This window comes from Schistocerca americana, chromosome 2, assembly GCF_021461395.2.
Source record: "Schistocerca americana isolate TAMUIC-IGC-003095 chromosome 2, iqSchAmer2.1, whole genome shotgun sequence".
Lineage (NCBI taxonomy): Eukaryota > Metazoa > Arthropoda > Insecta > Orthoptera > Acrididae > Schistocerca > Schistocerca americana.
Window position 1 is genome coordinate 556782332 of NC_060120.1, and position 18015 is coordinate 556800346.

The following is an 18015-nucleotide window of genomic DNA, read 5'->3' on the forward strand; positions in this document are numbered from 1 at the left end:
GCTTTCTTTAAGGATCTTAAGATCAGTTTCCATGTTATTTGGGTGATGGTTTCCTTTTATTAGATGATCTGCAAAAGTGGAGTGTCTACTATCACTTCTTAGGCCTCTGAGGTGTTCAGAGTACCTCGTTTTGAAATTTCTGCATGTTTGGCATACGTAGACTGACTGGCATGGACTACAGGTTAACTGATATATTCCGGCTTTGGATAATTTGTCTGCTGATGTTCTTAGTGCTTAGATTTTTCTGTACTGTGTTATTTGTGTGGAATGATATTTGTAGCCTTTGTTTCTTCAGTGCGTTTGTCATTCTGTGGACGTTTTTGTTAGTGTATGTCAGTATGTACCATGCTGCAGACTTTATAGGCTGTTCCTGGTACCCTGTGTTTGTCTGGAGTTTGTGTTCTTGGTTCTCTGTCATGGCTGGTGATTTATTCATGGTTTTTTCTCTTTTATTTTTGTTTTTAATTTTGTTGTTCAGTGTGTTTATCATTTGTGTGTTGTACCCATTCTCTTTGGCTATTTGGTGTATTGTGTTTAGTTCCTGCGTGTAGCTGAGTTTGTCCAGTGGAGTTCTGTTGAGCCTGTACGCATGTGTCTGAAACTTGAGAGTTTGTGTGCTTGGGGGTGGTTGGAGTTGTGGCTGAAGGTTTCCTGAAAATTCCAAATTTATGTTTGTTGTTGATTCTGTGTATGGCGATGTCTAAGAAATTAAGTTTCATTTCCTCTTCCGTCTCAATGGTGAATTTCATTTTGGGTGAACTGTATTTATGTCACTATGTAATTGTTTTATTCGGGTATCTGTTTCATCAATCAAGCAAATGATGCCAGCCACATATCGGTGCTAGTATATAATCTTGTACTGTTTCTGATGTATAATTTCAATGAATATTTTGTTTTCAATGTGGTTTAGAAATGTGTTTGAAAGTACACCACTGATGGGTGAGCCTACTGATAGGCCATGTTTTTGTAGATATAACTCCTCCTTGAAAGTGAACTGTTCTGTTCTGTTATAATCTTTAGGGTGGCTTCTATTTCACCTATGTGTGCACTTGTTATGTCTCCTCGATACTGCAGCTGTTTTTTAACAATGCTGATTATTTCTTTTACTGGCACATCTGTGTGCATGGATGTGATGTCAAAAGATACCAGGGTTGCTGTTGATAGTATGTTTATATCTTTTCTATCATTTCACTGGTATTTTTTAGGTTTCTGTTGTTTGTGAAAGTGTATAATTTATGTAGTAATGTATGTAGGTGTTTAGCTTGCTGGTAAGATGGTGCATTCTTGAAACTGATTACGGGCCTGACTGGACAGTTATTTTTATGTATCTTTGGTAAACTATTGAGTCTGGGTACTCTGGGATTGTTTTGTGTTATGTATTTGGCTCAAGTTTCTGTGACAGTGACTGAGAGTTTTTAAGAGTTCTTGTGTGTTTCTTTGGTACCTCATGGTAGGATCATTGATTAATTTGATAATGTTTTTCTGTTCTATAAATTCTTCTGTTTTCTTTATGTATTCTGCCTCATTCATAAGTACAAGTGTATTCCCTTTGTCTGCTCTGGTGATGATTGATTTGTGTTCTTGGAGTTTTTTGTTTAGTTTTATGGAGATATTTTCCTTTTCTTCTTTTGTTTTTGAAATGATGTGGGTCTTGTTCTCCTTGATTATGTGTTTTATCTCTTCTGCTACAAGTTCTCTTGTCAAGTTGGCATTGAAACTTGGATTGTTCAACTTTTCTTCTTGCTTTATTATGTATTCTGTCTCTGCGATCAGGTTTTCTATGATTTTGTGTGACAGATTTGTGTTTATGTTGTGTTTTAGCCCCTTTTCAAGTAATTCTCTTTATTGTTTTGTTAATTCTATGTCAGTTAAATTGACGAGTCTGTCATGGAACTTGTGTTCAGCCCCTATTCTGTCTTCTTTATCTATTGTTGTGGAAGACCTCATAAGGTGATTCAGTTTTTTGTTTTGTGTTTCTTTCTTTTTGTTCATTAGTACTTCTGTGTAAGACCTGATTTCTTGAGTTATGCCATCAAAATGGCTGGTGTTTTTAAGAGATTAGCTAATTCAAGGTGTGTTTTGTACAACTGAAGATTAAGCTGCTATTTTTTCACATACAGAAAACAAATTTCTTCTTCTAAGCAAATAACTTCTGCTTTCCTTTTGGCTACTTGTGCTGCAGGTGACTTGCGTTTATACTGAATTTTACCAAACCAAGGTTTATGTTATCACTTAGACAGATTTTGTTAAACCTGATGTTGAGGATAGTTTTGCGCAGTTGTATTCTTGAATTTGTTGTAGAGCTTCATGGGAAATGCTTGGCTTGGCTTTGAGATACTCATTTTACTACTATTTATCCTTTCTGTAGGACGAAACTCAAATGGTGGAAGGAGGTTTTCTTTTACTTGTTTCTTTTAGCAGTATTGAATAGTTAGGCTGTGCACAAACAAACAACAAAAAAGGACAACATCCCTGGCGTACTTCATCAACACCTTAGTTAAACAGCTAGCTAGTCATGGTGGTGTGAAAGGGCTTAAGGATTCAAAAGATGAACCATCACCAAACGCAGACAGAGTGTTTGGCCAACACTTCCCAGAAAATATCACAGCTACAGCATCTAAACAAGGTGCTTTGTGTAGATAATGAGAAAAAAGAAACTGGGAAAATAGTAAGAAAATAAACACAATGGTGGTGTGAGCAATGTGATCCGGGTCTCTGCATACCAGACTGTTTTAAAGAGTACCATATGTGAGTAAATTATGTTTATTAAAAAAAAGAACTGCATTTCTCTATCAAACTTTTCTTGTATGCATATGTTTCTTTCACTAAAATGTTCTTTTGTACACACTTATTTCTTGAAAAGATTCAAAACAGTTAGTTTTAGAAATTAGTTTTTTTTGTTTCATTCAATTTTCAAAACTGGAGAAAAAATTTCATTTGCATTTATAAAAAAATTGTGTAACGACAGTAGAAAGAGGACGTTTCAAACTTTAAAGTAAATAGTTTACTATCCTATATTATCTTCATGGTTTTTTTAAAAAAAATCCAGGAAATTGTTTGAAAAGTGTCAGTCTGCAGAGACGAAACCTATGTAAATGGCTCAGTTAGAAAGTGTAAAAGGGGCAAAGTGGAAGGACCGGGGAAGGAGAGGCATGGAGATTCAAGATCAGAAGGACTACAGAACCCTCACATAAAATTCAGAGAACCTGGTACACTAGCAACAAGGGAAGGGATTTGGGAGGGGGAGTGGGTATCTAGGGTTTACATGCAACCATTAACCCTTTGGCTGCTGCAGCTGTGTGTCTGGCTGGCTGTGTTAAGCACGCTCTTGAGATCGCCTAATCCGTTTACCTGCACTAATAGCCATCTCTGCAGACTGCTGTTTGCGCCTGAGCTCTCAGCTCAGCTGACCTCGGCCTGTGCTGAGTATTTCTGGAGCCAGGGCAGTCGCGACTGTCTGGCAGTCTCATTGTGATCACCAATGTTACAAATAAACACAGTATATCTGGATACTTATGCATAGCTTTGAATCTGAAGATGAATTGCTCGACAGACATAATGTACACTGGTACTGTTTATGCTGCTAACATATAACTCTTAATCAACGGCTTTCTTTCATTTGCAACCAGTTCTTGCGAATCATCACAAGGTCTGTGTATACATCCAAGTTTTCTTTGGCACACTGATAATTAATTATCAGCTCTTGGTACATAACTTACAATGTAAATGCTGGAGAATCTGTAACGATCAAATGTTGATGTTTGTCTGTACTAGCGCAATAACTTGCCCTCAAATTTGGAGGGAAGCATCTGGATGCCGAGACACACTTTCGAAGCTAACCACTATACTTTGAGCTCATTAACCCAATAAATTATCCCCAGGGAAACATCAAAGTCAAAAAGTTAATGTTTCTTATGTATAACTTTTGTTTAAGAATTCAATAATGGAATACTAAAGTTTCCACAGTACCTAACTAAACATTACCTTTAATTCCTAATCAACTTTTGTACCTTAGAAATGGGTGAGAGTGTGCAACTGACCATCGCCTAATAAAGTTAACCTTCAGATATGTATTTGTACGTAACACCTCTTTATAAAAAATGAATCACTTTGCATTAGTCTCACTAAAACATAAAAATGGTTAAACCAGTTTGGATGATTCTTTTTTGTTGCGTTCATAATTGTTTGTATAAAAGAAAAGTTTGGAAAAGTTGTTTAGAGAATTTGAAAATTCTGAAAATATGAAGAACCTTTTTCCCATGGAATTTTTACGATTTTTGTTATTCACAACTGAAACAATTGATATGAATAATTATTTTTTTGTTTTCTTCATTATGACCTTGGACTTGAAGCTTCCAGTCTGTATTTGCCAGCATAGACTGGATGTTTCACATATTCGAGCATATAGCAGTTGTCAGCATATTAATTCATCTGGAATGGCTCTTCGAGCTCAGATAATGCTGGGTTTTTATTTACCTATTTATATTTTTGCACTGTTATATTTCCCACCCTTCTTTCTCATCCAGCCTTTGGATCGGCAATGGCGAAGCTAATTTTTTTTTATTTTTGTACTTACTTTTTGTTTCTTTTATCTTTTTGTGTTTTTAAATTTGTAAAGAATTCTTTCATAAGGAAGTGCTTATTTTCATCTTACTGGTGTAACAACTTGGCTAGAAGTTCTTCTTTGAGTGGTATGTTTCAAAATGTGATACAATACACAAGGGTACATTACATGTTTTGCTTTCATATTTTGTTTCTTGTTGCACATTCTGTTTCAAGCAGACTAGTCCACATTTTTTGGACCGGTCACTGGGAAAGACATTTGGAAAGTGCCTTCCAGTAAAGTGCAGATGATTCTCGTCATCAGAGCATTTTCCTTTCCTATCTGTCCTCCGTTCTGTAGCAAACTTTTCCTCAAGTTCTTGTACCAGACATAAATAAAAATCTGCGAACGGTATTTTTCTCCCTATCACCAATCTGTGAAAAGTGTGAAGGACCAGAACACGAAAAAAAAAAAAACTTTTTGTACCATATAACAGATGTATGCACAGATTCAACTGAGCTTAATAGTATGTCAGAGCAGTAAATTCACCTTCTTCTTGTTTCGGTTTCTTCTGTAGACTCCATAAATTGTGCCTGTTGCTACGTACAGTACAGCATGCTGGTCTTCTACGGCTGTGAAGCCAGAGGAACAATTCTGGACTTGTATTCCTATTGTCAACATACAGCCACTACGTTACCGGAGTGCCCCGAATTTTGGGCTTAAATTTCTGTTGTTGTACCTGTGTATACAACGAAATCCAAAACGTATCCAGCTATACAATTGCACAACACAAATGTCTTGATTCCAAATCTACTTCGTTTTGAAGGAATGACTTGTTTAATAGATAAGCAACCTTTGAACAATAATAGGCTTTCAATGACAAAGAGCTTTTTGTATGGATTAAACACACTGTGCAACGCCATACGAGCTGTATCAATTATTTTCTCAACTTTATTAACATGGGCCATAATAAGCCAAATACCAATGAAGCAATAGTTACTCAAAACCAGTGTCTTTCGAGGTGGACAGTCGAGAATGAACTGATTCCAACATATTTGCCATGGCGAAAGTGTAAAACCGTATCATTTCACATGCTATAAAATCGATTTTCTGACTGAAACAGCATGAAAAAGGATAGAACTCTTGAATCACGCGCTAGTTGCCAATTATGTCCTGAAGATGAATCATCAAATGCTCATAGTGCTGGACTGAAATCACACTTTTGCAAATCAAATTTGTCACTGAGGCATGGTCTTTTATGGATTGCATTGTCTTCACTTTCAGAATCTGAAGAAGAATTATCCTGGTGAGCTCTAATAGGTGAAGTACATGGACGTGTATTATTATGAGATTCTTCTGAAGAATCATCACCACTACAGTCATTGGAGCTGCCACACTCACACTCACTGTCACTTCTTGTGAGTATCTGCAGTATCTCTTCAGCAGTGTAACCATGCCGACGTGCCACTTGTTTGTGAAACTCAAAAGTGATACACTCTAAAGCAGAAATGCAGGCAGGAAGCTAAACAACACAAATCGGCTAGCATGAATGTTGAACAGCAACTGTGAAATCTGACAGAAATACTGCTGAAAACTAACCACCACCACAGAAGCAAAATGCAGATTATCAAATGTACCAGCTAGCAAGAATGTCGAACAGCAACTGTGAAATCTGACGAAAGTACGGCTGAGCAGCTACACATGTCTGCAGGACCACAGGTAGCGAAACCAGCTGACGGTAAAAGCTGTCATTAGGACTCAGGTACCGGCCAGGCCGTGATGGTGAATGCTGCCTGCAGCAACCATGGGAAATACCACTGCAGCGTCTAACGGTGTCCGCAACCCCTGCGGAAAGGTAGTGTGTGGTGGGATTTCACGTCTGCAGTGCTCAAAGGGTTAAAGTCAAGCCTGTTGTGGTCAGTAGCATTTAAATAATTAAAAATAAACATAAAAAATATCACAATTCCACTTAGCTGCATATTATAAAAATGTATATATACTCTCTAACATGGGAACATTCAGTATTTTGTGATTACATTTGCAAGAAATGCATTTCATTGAAATTTCGCACAAAATACAAATGTGAGTGAACGCCAAAGGGAAAATCTAATCCAAAACAACAACTGTTTCTTAACACAAGTTAGCTTGCTTTTACTATTGATGTTTTATGATGAAAGTACACACATGTGAAACCACACCTAAGAACCTATAAGAACCTTTTGTATTGTAACTACAGAGCCAAATATATGTAGAAAAAAAAGAAGTCAAAATAATCACTCTTTTGAGCTATGATAACGGTGCAAACAGAATCTAAAAAATAGATTTTTTTGTACAAAAAACTTGTAACAACTGGTTGTCACGAGGCATTCTACTCTATAGGGAATCCCTGTTCAGCTTCGGATGGTCTTGGCAGCAAAAAATGCAATAATTCAGCACTAAAGTGCCAAAGCCAATGTTCAGGTACAGAAATTCAAAGTACAAATAACAGTTGGCACACAGATCTGCACATGCCTGGGATTAGCTATGTGAAATTTGAGAAATCAACTATGCCAGTAAAAAAACTGGTCTCAGTGGTGAAATTCCAGACTAAAAATCCAAAGCTCATCGGTTAGATCCCCAGTCAATCCTGCGATTTTTATGGTCACTTATCACTTCTTTAAGCCCTGGCAATGTTTGTTCCTGTGACGAATACACAGTTACACTATGGCTCGAAATCCTCACGTAAGTATAGGTCTCCTTTAACTGGCTAGGCAAGCCAGTTCAAATGTCTGAGGAAGGCACTGCGGTATTAAAAATAATCTCTGAATGGATGATTACTTTACTTGATCCAGAAATAAGTCATCCCTTTTTTATCTACTACACAGTAAACATTTTATTATGGTTATTAATTCTTAAGAGACCACTATAGGCTGTGGAAGGTATCAGTAAAATTAAACAGTACAGCAATACAAAGTAAGTGAAAATAGGCAAGAATAAAGGTGCACACCTTAAAAACATTTACCCAAATTGAGCAAGTCACCATCACCATGCAACCAAGGGCACCAGATGCTAATATTTTGGAGGAAAGAGGCTCAAACAATCAGTTTCAGATCTTTATATCAGTTTTCAAAATTTATTGACATCGCATTTATGGTCCACTGAAAAAGCAACAAATTTACCAGCTTCTATGAATTACTCAAGGGAAAGCTGACCAATAATGTTGAAAACCGTGGATATCATGACAGTTACTCCCTGTCATTTTAAAGCATTTTCCAGTTCATGTCCTGAAAATAGCAGAGGTTTACCTGTCGAAATACTAGAGTTTTTGACAAATCTACCCAGCCGCAATCTCGCAAGTAATCAGAGCATACAAGAAACTGGGAAAAGCTTAACTTGTCCTTGGGCAATATGTTGAACATTATAATCTGCATGCTTCATATTATAGAAATTCCTGACTGGGAAGTTCTCATACACTATGTACAGAATTGATATGTGGACAAACACATTTTTTAAACCATGAGCCTTTAGAATCAGGAAATATTATTACATTACTTTGTTCCATGTCTACATCATAATACCATTGCCACTGCTATCTGAGTCCATGTGCGAACCATCTAGTTGTAAATTTAGGATGATAGGTTCAATTTTTACACCCATCTTCACCTCTCTGTCAAAGACTTCTTTCTGGAGCTTTTCAGCATGATGCACACGGTGTGCTCACGCTGAAGGTGGGACGTTGTCTATTGCTTAGTGCACTAGTGATTCAGTGTCTCATATCTTGAATGTTCCATTTTTTGCCCCACATAGCCTTTAACTTGTGCCCAAGCTAATTCTGCTGGATTATACTGGTAAAGATACATGAGTAAATGCAAAACTGTGTGAGCACATTCACATGCAAGAAATTCACATTCTGTCACGTGACTTGTATAAATTAAAAGGGCTGCATTCTGTCGCGTGACTTGTATAAACTGATAAGTTGCAGGATTTCGGCACAAGTCTAGCTTGTACTGCACAAAATATTATGCCAGAGCACAATATCTGCTTTCTTGGTGTCTACACTTGAAGTTTTTTCTCTGTAGCAGCTGAATGATAACTGGCAAGGTAATTACAATAACCGGCTTTGCAGCAAAGTATGGCAAGAATTGTTCAGCGAATCATTTCTTGAAACTGACAGCGTAGATTTCCAAACGGTAGTCACAGATGTTTATCTTACACTGAAATACAAGTTTACTCTCAGGAACAAAACCAGAAGAAGAGCCATCATGCGAATAATTACCTGAGAATCTTTGCTCTGGGAACTTTAAAACAATGAGTACCCTCACTCATTTTCCAGCAGTTACTCATCAAATGATTCCAATTCACCCACGTTTCAATAAGGTAATGCACTGCTGAACTACCTCCTCCTCTTGTATCGTGCATCTTTCTAAGGGATGTTGTTTGTGCTGCACCCATGTCAATGTCATATACACTCCTGGAAATGGAAAAAAGAACACATTGACACCGGTGTGTCAGACCCACCATACTTGCTCCGGACACTGCGAGAGGGCTGTACAAGCAATGATCACACGCACGGCACAGCGGACACACCAGGAACCGCGGTGTTGGCCGTCGAATGGCGCTAGCTGCGCAGCATTTGTGCACCGCCGCCGTCAGTGTCAGCCAGTTTGCCGTGGCATACGGAGCTCCATCGCAGTCTTTAACACTGGTAGCATGCCGCGACAGCGTGGACGTGAACCATATGTGCAGTTGACGGACTTTGAGCGAGGGCGTATAGTGGGCAAGCGGGTGGCCGGGTGGACGTACCGCCGAATTGCTCAACACGTGGGGCGTGAGGTCTCCACAGTACATCGATGTTGTCGCCAGTGGTCGGCGGAAGGTGCACGTGCCCGTCGACCTGGGACCGGACCGCAGCGACGCACGGATGCACGCCAAGACCGTAGGATCCTACGCAGTGCCGTAGGGGACCGCACCGCCACTTCCCAGCAAATTAGGGACACTGTTGCTCCTGGGGTATCGGCGAGGACCATTCGCAACAGTCTCCATGAAGCTGGGCTACGGTCCCGCACACCGTTAGGCCGTCTTCCGCTCACGCCCCAACATCGTGCAGCCCGCCTCCAGTGGTGTCGCGACAGGCGTGAATGGAGGGACGAATGGAGACGTGTCGTCTTCAGCGATGAGAGTCGCTTCTGCCTTGGTGCCAATGATGGTCGTATGCGTGTTTGGCGCCGTGCAGGTGAGCGCCACAATCAGGACTGCATACGACCGAGGCACACAGGGCCAACACCCGGCATCATGGTGTGGGGAGCGATCTCCTACACTGGCCGTACACCACTGGTGATCGTCGAGGGGACAATGAATAGTGCACGGTACATCCAAACCGTCATCGAACCCATCGTTCTACCATTCCTAGACCGGCAAGGGAACTTGCTGTTCCAACAGGACAATGCACGTCCGCATGTATCCCGTGCCACCCAACGTGCTCTAGAAGGTGTAAGTCAACTACCCTGACCAGCAAGATCTCCGGATCTGTCCCCCATTGAGCATGTTTGGGACTGGATGAAGCGTCGTCTCACGCGATCTGCACGTCCAGCACGAATGCTGGTCCAACTGAGGCGCCAGGTGGAAATGGCATGGCAAGCCGTTCCACAGGACTACATCCAGCATCTCTACGATCGTCTCCATGGGAGAATAGCAGCCTGCATTGCTGCGAAAGGTGGATATACACTGTACTAGTGCCGACATTGTGCATGCTCTGTTGCCTGTGTCTATGTGCCTGTGGTTCTGTCAGTGTGATCATGTGATGTATCTGACCCCAGGAATGTGTGAATAAAGTTTCCCCTTCCTGGGACAATGAATTCACGGTGTTCTTATTTCAATTTCCAGGAGTGTATTTTGAATCAAAAACTCTCTTCTCAATACATTTTAAACCAATGGCTTTCACAATTCTTTGCATTGTTGAATCACTACCTTTGAAACCAATTTTCTTATGCATAATTGTAAGAAGATTTTGCGATGATGGGTATTCACTACTTATACACATTTCAAAAACTGAACTTTGTAAATATCACTGTAAAAACCATCCATTTGTGTTACTGGTATCTTGTGATTTCAAGCATTCCAGGCGACATGAGACCAAATTTTCCTGAGTCTTCTACAGCTCTGACATTTTTGTTTACTATTCTCTGTAAAGTTCTCCTGGTGACACATACTTCTGCAGCTTGCTGTCTTCTAAATGTCAAGTCCCACTTTCAGATTCATGTTTGAAAAAGTTAGAAATGTGGTACATAAACCTACTTGCCTGCTTGTAAAGCACTTCAAGTTTATTTCTGTCACCTGATATATTTACTGGAAATCACACTAACACATTTACAGATGCACATTCAAAGCTATACTGCTACAAGAAAATAACACTGAAGTGTGAATGAATAATTTGGTCGCTCTATGAATGAAACAGAACTGTCACAAAGTATAGAAACAGCACGGCATGTGGATGAGAGATTCTCACAGTCTAGTTGCAGCTTGTGGCTGGCCACTTGGAGAAAGAGAGAGAGAGAGAGAATCTTATTGGCTGCTAGCCGTTAATGGAGGGAAATGTGCAGAATGGCTCACAACTGGGCTGCCTTCTTACATGACAGTAATTATAGATAATGTGAAAACCATATCAGACCAAGACCCCAGTTATCGCACTGACTGAGTTAGGATGAACTACGATAATCTTTGCCATGACATTTGCATTACTGTCATACAGTAGATCAGCTGCTGAATGAACCGTACATACTATTATTATTGGGAATATTTTGAAATGTGACTCAGGTCATCATTTGGGATCTGTATGATGTAATACTTTGTTATAGTGCTGCTTTTATTGTAAAGAGAGACAGCAATACACCCTGTTGATCTTCAGCATTATGCTTTCCACATCTGATATTATGGTGACACCACTGTGTTGTTACTTTGGTCATTCACATGTCCCAATTAAGGTGGTAAGTCATGCAGATCAATTTGGCAGATGATGCTTTTTGTGAAAATGGGTACTTCTGTGTGCTTTGCTTTGTTTCAGTCTTTAAAGCATTCTATTTCCCTTCTACAGAAATAACCTTGGCATAGTGCACTGGTCACTAGGTCATAATTTTTAATGTACCTGATCACTTCTTAGTTTTTTAAGGTCCCACTGCCTAATGCCATATGTCTTATCTCCTATTTAGTCTATCCTTCATACTTATTAGGTTATAACAATATTATGCAGTCTAGTATCTGAAATATAAACCATTGTCTAATAGATGTTATTTAAAAAATGGAAAAAAATCAGCCACAAACAAATTCCATACCAGTTAAGATATTGTGAATACACAAAAATGTTAAGTGTGCACTTCACTGACAAATACAACTGACATAATCCTGCACTTGCAGCTGTTCTGGTGTCCAGCAGCATCAATAATGAGCTTTTTCAACAAATTTAACATTTACGAGCTACTTTGAAAAAATTCTAACTTGATATTCAAGAGAATGTTTGCTTGTTACGTAGTTTCACTTTTCATGGATCATTTGTACAATTAATCATAATGATATGGGACAACTCATGTTATGTTCACATTACACATTCATATGTAAATATGGCTACATGCTGATCGGATACAATTATTATTATTATTATTATTATTATTATTATTATTATTTAGTATTGTTGTGTGTTAATAATTATCACCCATGATCTTTTAGACATTACAAAATTAGAACTTCTTATTCTTCTCGAAAACAGAACAAGTTGTCAGGGATAAAATTTTTTCAGTTTGTTTTCAAATTTAAATTTGCTGTTTATCGCACATTTTTATATGTATATCATTGGTAAGTGATCAAAAATTTTCATGGCAGCATTGTGCACCCTTTTCTGTGCTGAAGACAACCTTATGGTGAGTAAAGTATGGTGTTTTTACTTCTAATACTGACATTAAGTACATCATTTCTCCCTTTGAACTGCAGTGGATTATTTACAACAAACTTCATGAGCAAACAGATATACTATGAGGCAGTAGTCAAATTGTGTAACTCCTTAAAAAGCTGTCTGCAAGACAAAATTGTGGGTGAGCACCACATATCATCTTTACAGCATGTTTTTGAGCAGTGAAACTTTCTCTTTTAAAGTTAAGTTACCCCAGAACATTATTCCATTGCCATTACTTGGCTGTCAAACTATGAGCTCTCTCCTATTTCATGTGCTGTTGAGTTGCACTGATATCTCCAATGGTAACAACCACCACTTTATCTAGCGATTCTGAGTAATAAAATTTCTTTTTATATGGGCTTACCTGGACCTCAGGCACTCCTTCAAACAGTTCATCCAAAGTCTCCTGAAGGGATAGAACCAATTTCTTCTGTAAAACTTCCCAAGAGTTCTTGTGATTGACGTTCAAAACACCACCACCTCCAACAAGTGGCAAAACAGCAACACATCTAGCCACCAACTGCACAGTTTGTTTATCTGGGTTATCAACGAATTTCATAAGGAATTGTTCAATATTACTCTGAAACCAAGAAAATTACTTGCTATCAGTCATGTGAAATAAACTCAAATCCGTTTATTAATTAATAAGAGACAAATACTTTTAAAGTGTTAACTTCTGGAATTTACAACCTCAATGTAAAATTGCCCTTTGAGCAGCAGACCGAGTGAAAGTCTAATGCTCTGCAGACTGAAGACCTATAGATCACTCACATCTTTAGGTGAAGTTTCTTTGTCAAATCATAACACACTATGGAAGCAACCATAATACTACTTAACATGGTGGATTACATGTATTGTAGACTTCAATCAATATGGCACCAGGACAACCTACATGTTTCTTTTGATGTGTTGATATTTAATGATAACACACTGCTTACAACTACCAATATTTGAACTTATATTATAGCAGCCATCCAACTACCCCAGTTTTCTAAATGGCATGATACTGAAAGACCGTAAAGGTGTCCACTCCATTTAGATACTGTGGTAACCCACTGGGATACCACCTAGACATTGGGCACCAGCCAAAGACTCCAATGTCGGCCGTCATCACAAGATTGTTACATAAGATGCAACAGTCACACCACATCCGCTATCATGAAGCATGCCCACGAGGGGGAGACGATGCAGCTAGCGGTCATGCATAACATCTAAGCAGGTGCCTCCCAGCACCACATGCGACATGCCATCTATGTATGTTATTGCTGCCCAGCGATTGCCCCGAGTCTGATCTCACACATCTTTCTATTTACTACACAACCAATAACTGTACTGTACCTTTCTTACCACATGACTACACAATACGTTGTATCCGTTGTGATGTATTGTCCGGTGAGATAATTAAATGGCGACAATTTAGAGCAGTTTTCACGTTTGTTATATAACTGTGGACTCTGTCAACAGGCTACCTCAGCGGGTGTGTCAATGGAAGTCATGCTACAGCAATTCCTGTAACAGCAGTTATAGGGACAGAAACATCAGGAAATCTTATTTTCCGCATTGCTCTCCTGCTGTTGGTTACAAATCCACCACAATTATCTCTTTATGACGAGATGGCGGAGGAGAGGTAAACATGTCAGAAGCACCTCTGCCCCCAGCGCTTCACCACATTCCAGGTAATGGATCCAGCCACTATAAAACCACTTTTCCTTTTGTTGATCTTGTCCAGTACATACTGCTTTTTTGCAAATTGTCCCCTTTCATGGAACCAGCACATCTGACTTTTTACAAAATGCATGCTCTGTTAACCACCTACTTTTACTGACACTGCCATGTCATTGCATCCCATATGGAATTTTACAAGTGCTGTAAACAACCTCATCAGTCATACCATGCATGGATACATGGGCAGCCGAACTGCAGAGACTCAGTTGGAAATGTCGTTTTGTGATTCCAGTACATAAGGAATCGTATGCCAAGGAGATGATTAGGGAAATAATCATTCAGGCAGCTCTGAATACGGAGTTGCATCAGAAAGCTCTACATTTTGAGGATCCTCCTTTGGAGTTTCCCTGGTTGCAGGCCATTGATTAGAAATATGAGGTGAGGTGGTAGCTTCCGTGTCACACCCGGAGAGGTATCCGACTTTGCCGACACAGCAAATGCAGCAACAACAGAGTGCAAACACTTCTGCACTCTGACTGACTTGTAAACAAGGAAAGAAGTCTTGGCCCATTGACTGGGGCTCATTTCCATCATGTCAGAGAAGTCTGCCCTGGTAGGTGGGCACAGTGTGAGGCATGCCAGAAGGTAGTACAGTCTGTGTCTGTCTGCCAATTCTGGACAAAAAAACACAGGAATTAATGGACATTAATGTGATTCTGCCAGTCTCACACCATAGTGATGTCACCTAAGAAACTGTTGATCACACTCACTTTGCGCAATAAATAAATTCAGTAACAGCTGGTGTCTCTGCATCCCTGGTAAACACCCAAATGAATCACCAACTGGGAGCAGTGCCCCTTAAAGCCACAGCTCACCACTTAGTGGCATGTAACAAACAACACAGTCCACTCTAAGGGCAACTCACAATTGTGGTGACACACAAAAATGTCTCATGACATCTCACCTTCCTTGTGATTCATAGCAAGGATACAAAGTAAGTATCTGGCCTTGATGCTTTTTCAGCTTTTGGATTTGTCATCAATAACTTGGTCCACCTGGAACTGGAACAGATACTCTTGCAGTAAACCCACAGTAAGGAGTACCCTGACATTTTCTCTGAGGGTCTGGCAAAAGCGAAGAACTTCACAGTGCACATTACATTACAGAAACTGGCATGCCTTTGCTTCTTCCATGCATGATGCGTGCCCCTTACTCTGCAGAATGCAGTCAAGAATGAGCTACATTGATTGACAGCCTTGAAATCATTGAACAGGTGTCAGCAAGAAAGTGTGCTATGCCATTGGTTATTGTGAAAAAACTGTGCCTGTGTGGTAATGTTGAGGTTAGAGTCACATCCAGTCACAGATCAATATGTATTGCATTTCAAAACCAGATGAGCTTTCCTCTGCACTTGCCAGTATTTTTCAAATGTCATCCCTGTGAAGCTTGCTTAAAATTACCCTGGATGAAGAATCAAAGAAAGTCATGGCAATCAACAAGCCACATGGATTATGTCATTTCAAATGCTTAGCTTTAGCAGTGGTCAGTGCCCAGAAATTTTCAAAGGTTCCTCGAGTAACTGCTGTAGGACATTCCAGGCTGCTTAAATTACCTAGACAGCAATGCAGTGATGGATGCCACAAGGAGGAACATTTAAGGAACTTCCAGCAGGTGTGCCACACACTCCAGTTCACAGGTCTCAAATGAAACCTCAAACAACCTCTCTTTTTCAACCGTCGGTGGAATACCTATAAAAAATCACCTCTCGCAAAGGTGTTAAGCCCACATAGAAGCAGGTCAAACAAGTCATCGAGCTTCATCGCCACATAAATTTAAAGAAGCTCCTGTTCTACTTGGGAAACGTAACGTGTTACAGAAAATGTATCCCAGGCATGGCATTGGCTGTGCACCTTCTCAACAACCTGCAGAAGAATGGCGTCCCTTTTGTATGGTTGGAGGCATTTGAAAGGGCATTCAAGACTCTGAAGCAGGCTTTCCTATCGGTATCTTGTCTCGCCACACTTCCAATTGGGCAAATACCTAGTGATGGCTGCAGATGCCTCGAAATTTCACCACACTATGGGCTACAAGCTATATATATGCCTCTTTGTTCCCACAGCAAAGGTACCTGAGAGGACTGCTCACTTACTCCAGCACCGGGCATTCTTTCTCAGCAAGTACAATTACAAAATTCACTTACACAAATGCCACTCAACATGCCAACACTCATGCCCTGTCTCCCAATGGGCTCCGTCTCAGAGTTCGACGAAGTCAAGATCTTAAGCTTCCAGAGGGATGAAGAGGCTCAATATATGATCGACGCTTTTCCTATTACAGGGACCCCTATGGCCATGGCCCTGGCCGAGGACACCATCTTACACAAGTACCACAGTACATACAACAGGGCTGACCAGACCACATTCTCAGTAAGGAGTTCAGCCTGTTGTGGCATTACTTCCATCTCTGCCACTGGCTAATCCTGGTGGATGGAGTTATCCTACTAACTACGGATCAATGGTCTCCCTGGGTAGTCCCACCAGAACCTCTGCAGCTGACAACCTTATGGCTCTTGAATCAAGGTCACTGGGGCATTTCATGAACTATATTGCTCAGCCAGCACCATGTGCACTGGTCGGGCAGAGACTGGCAGTTCAAACAACTTGTCAGCAACTATCATTAGCATGAACAACAGCAAGTAACTCCCCAGCAAATGTTCTCAACCTGGCAGACACCCTCCTGTTTGTGTGAGCGGGTTCATTTGGATTTCGTTGGCCCGTTCCTAGATACTACGTGGCTGACTGTCCTTGATGCATACTCCAACCTTCCGTACACGGTCAAATGTTGGTCCATAAGGGCAGAGACTACAGTTGCTGCATTCAGCAGAATTTTTGCTACCAAAAGACTTCCTCTCATACTGGTTTTCAGCAAGTTCTGACGCAGAAATGGCATTCTAGACCTGCTATCTCCGTCTTTCCACCCCAATCAAATGGTGAGTCGAAAGACATGAAAACCTTTAAAACACAGGTGAAGAAATATGTGGCTGACGCTCCTACAGATGTGGCACTAAAACTTTTTTTTTAGTTCCTTCAGGTCAACACCGACAGGGGAGAAGAGCCCAATAGAACCCATCCATGGCTGTCAGTCCTGTACCCTCATCCATCTCGTGCTGCTATCACCTGTGGAGCCATTTGCAGTACTGTTTCCGGATTTCCAGCCAAGCATAGGGCCTCAGATGGCAGGATATGTGGATTCCAGCAGTCGTCTGGCAGCCCTCTGGTGATGGGGGACCAGATGGTGACATGCCATCAAACTCAACAATGTCTGCAAGAGGGACTCAGTTGCCACCACCTCCGGGCCCTCCAGCATATACACATTGTGGTGACATCATCTTTCGCTTCTCTTTTGCAAAACTATCTGCTACCTCAACTCCTGCTCCTGTGCTGTTTCTGCTCTCTGGTTCTCGTCCCTATTCACCAATCCCAGCCATGTCCTCATCTCCCTCTGCTTACAGGCCACCCGAGATGAGCCAGATGTCAGAAGACCAGCCCCATTCCCATCCCTGCAGCTCCCTTTCTATGCCAGGTCCTGATGTAGACATGGAATGCCCTCTGCTGCCAGTGTCAGAGCCACCAAGACTCCAACTGTACCAGGAGCTGGTAAAACCGGATGGGCCATCCGATGCTTCCAAAAACATTGGCCTGCTTTAGAGCGCCGCCCAGACCCCTGGCCAGTTGGGGGTCAACTCACTGAGATGCAGCTCACTGCTTCCCCACCTCCAATGTCGGCTATTGTTGCACAACTGGCACATACAACAGAACAATCACTCAGCGTCCACCACTGCAGTGTGGCTACCTGGGATAAACACTGTGGCCAAGTGACCATTCAT

At 40.8% G+C, this 18015-nt stretch overlaps 1 protein-coding gene across 1 annotated transcript in view; it reads right to left on the reverse strand.

Annotated features, from left to right (window-relative positions):
• LOC124594164 overlaps positions 1 to 18015 on the reverse strand; it is a 118408-nt gene that overhangs the window by 39036 nt on the left and 61357 nt on the right. The window contains exon 6 of the mRNA XM_047132519.1: positions 12829 to 13044. Within this exon, the coding sequence (XP_046988475.1) occupies positions 12829 to 13044 (216 nt within the window). The remainder of the gene's footprint in view (positions 1 to 12828; positions 13045 to 18015) is intronic.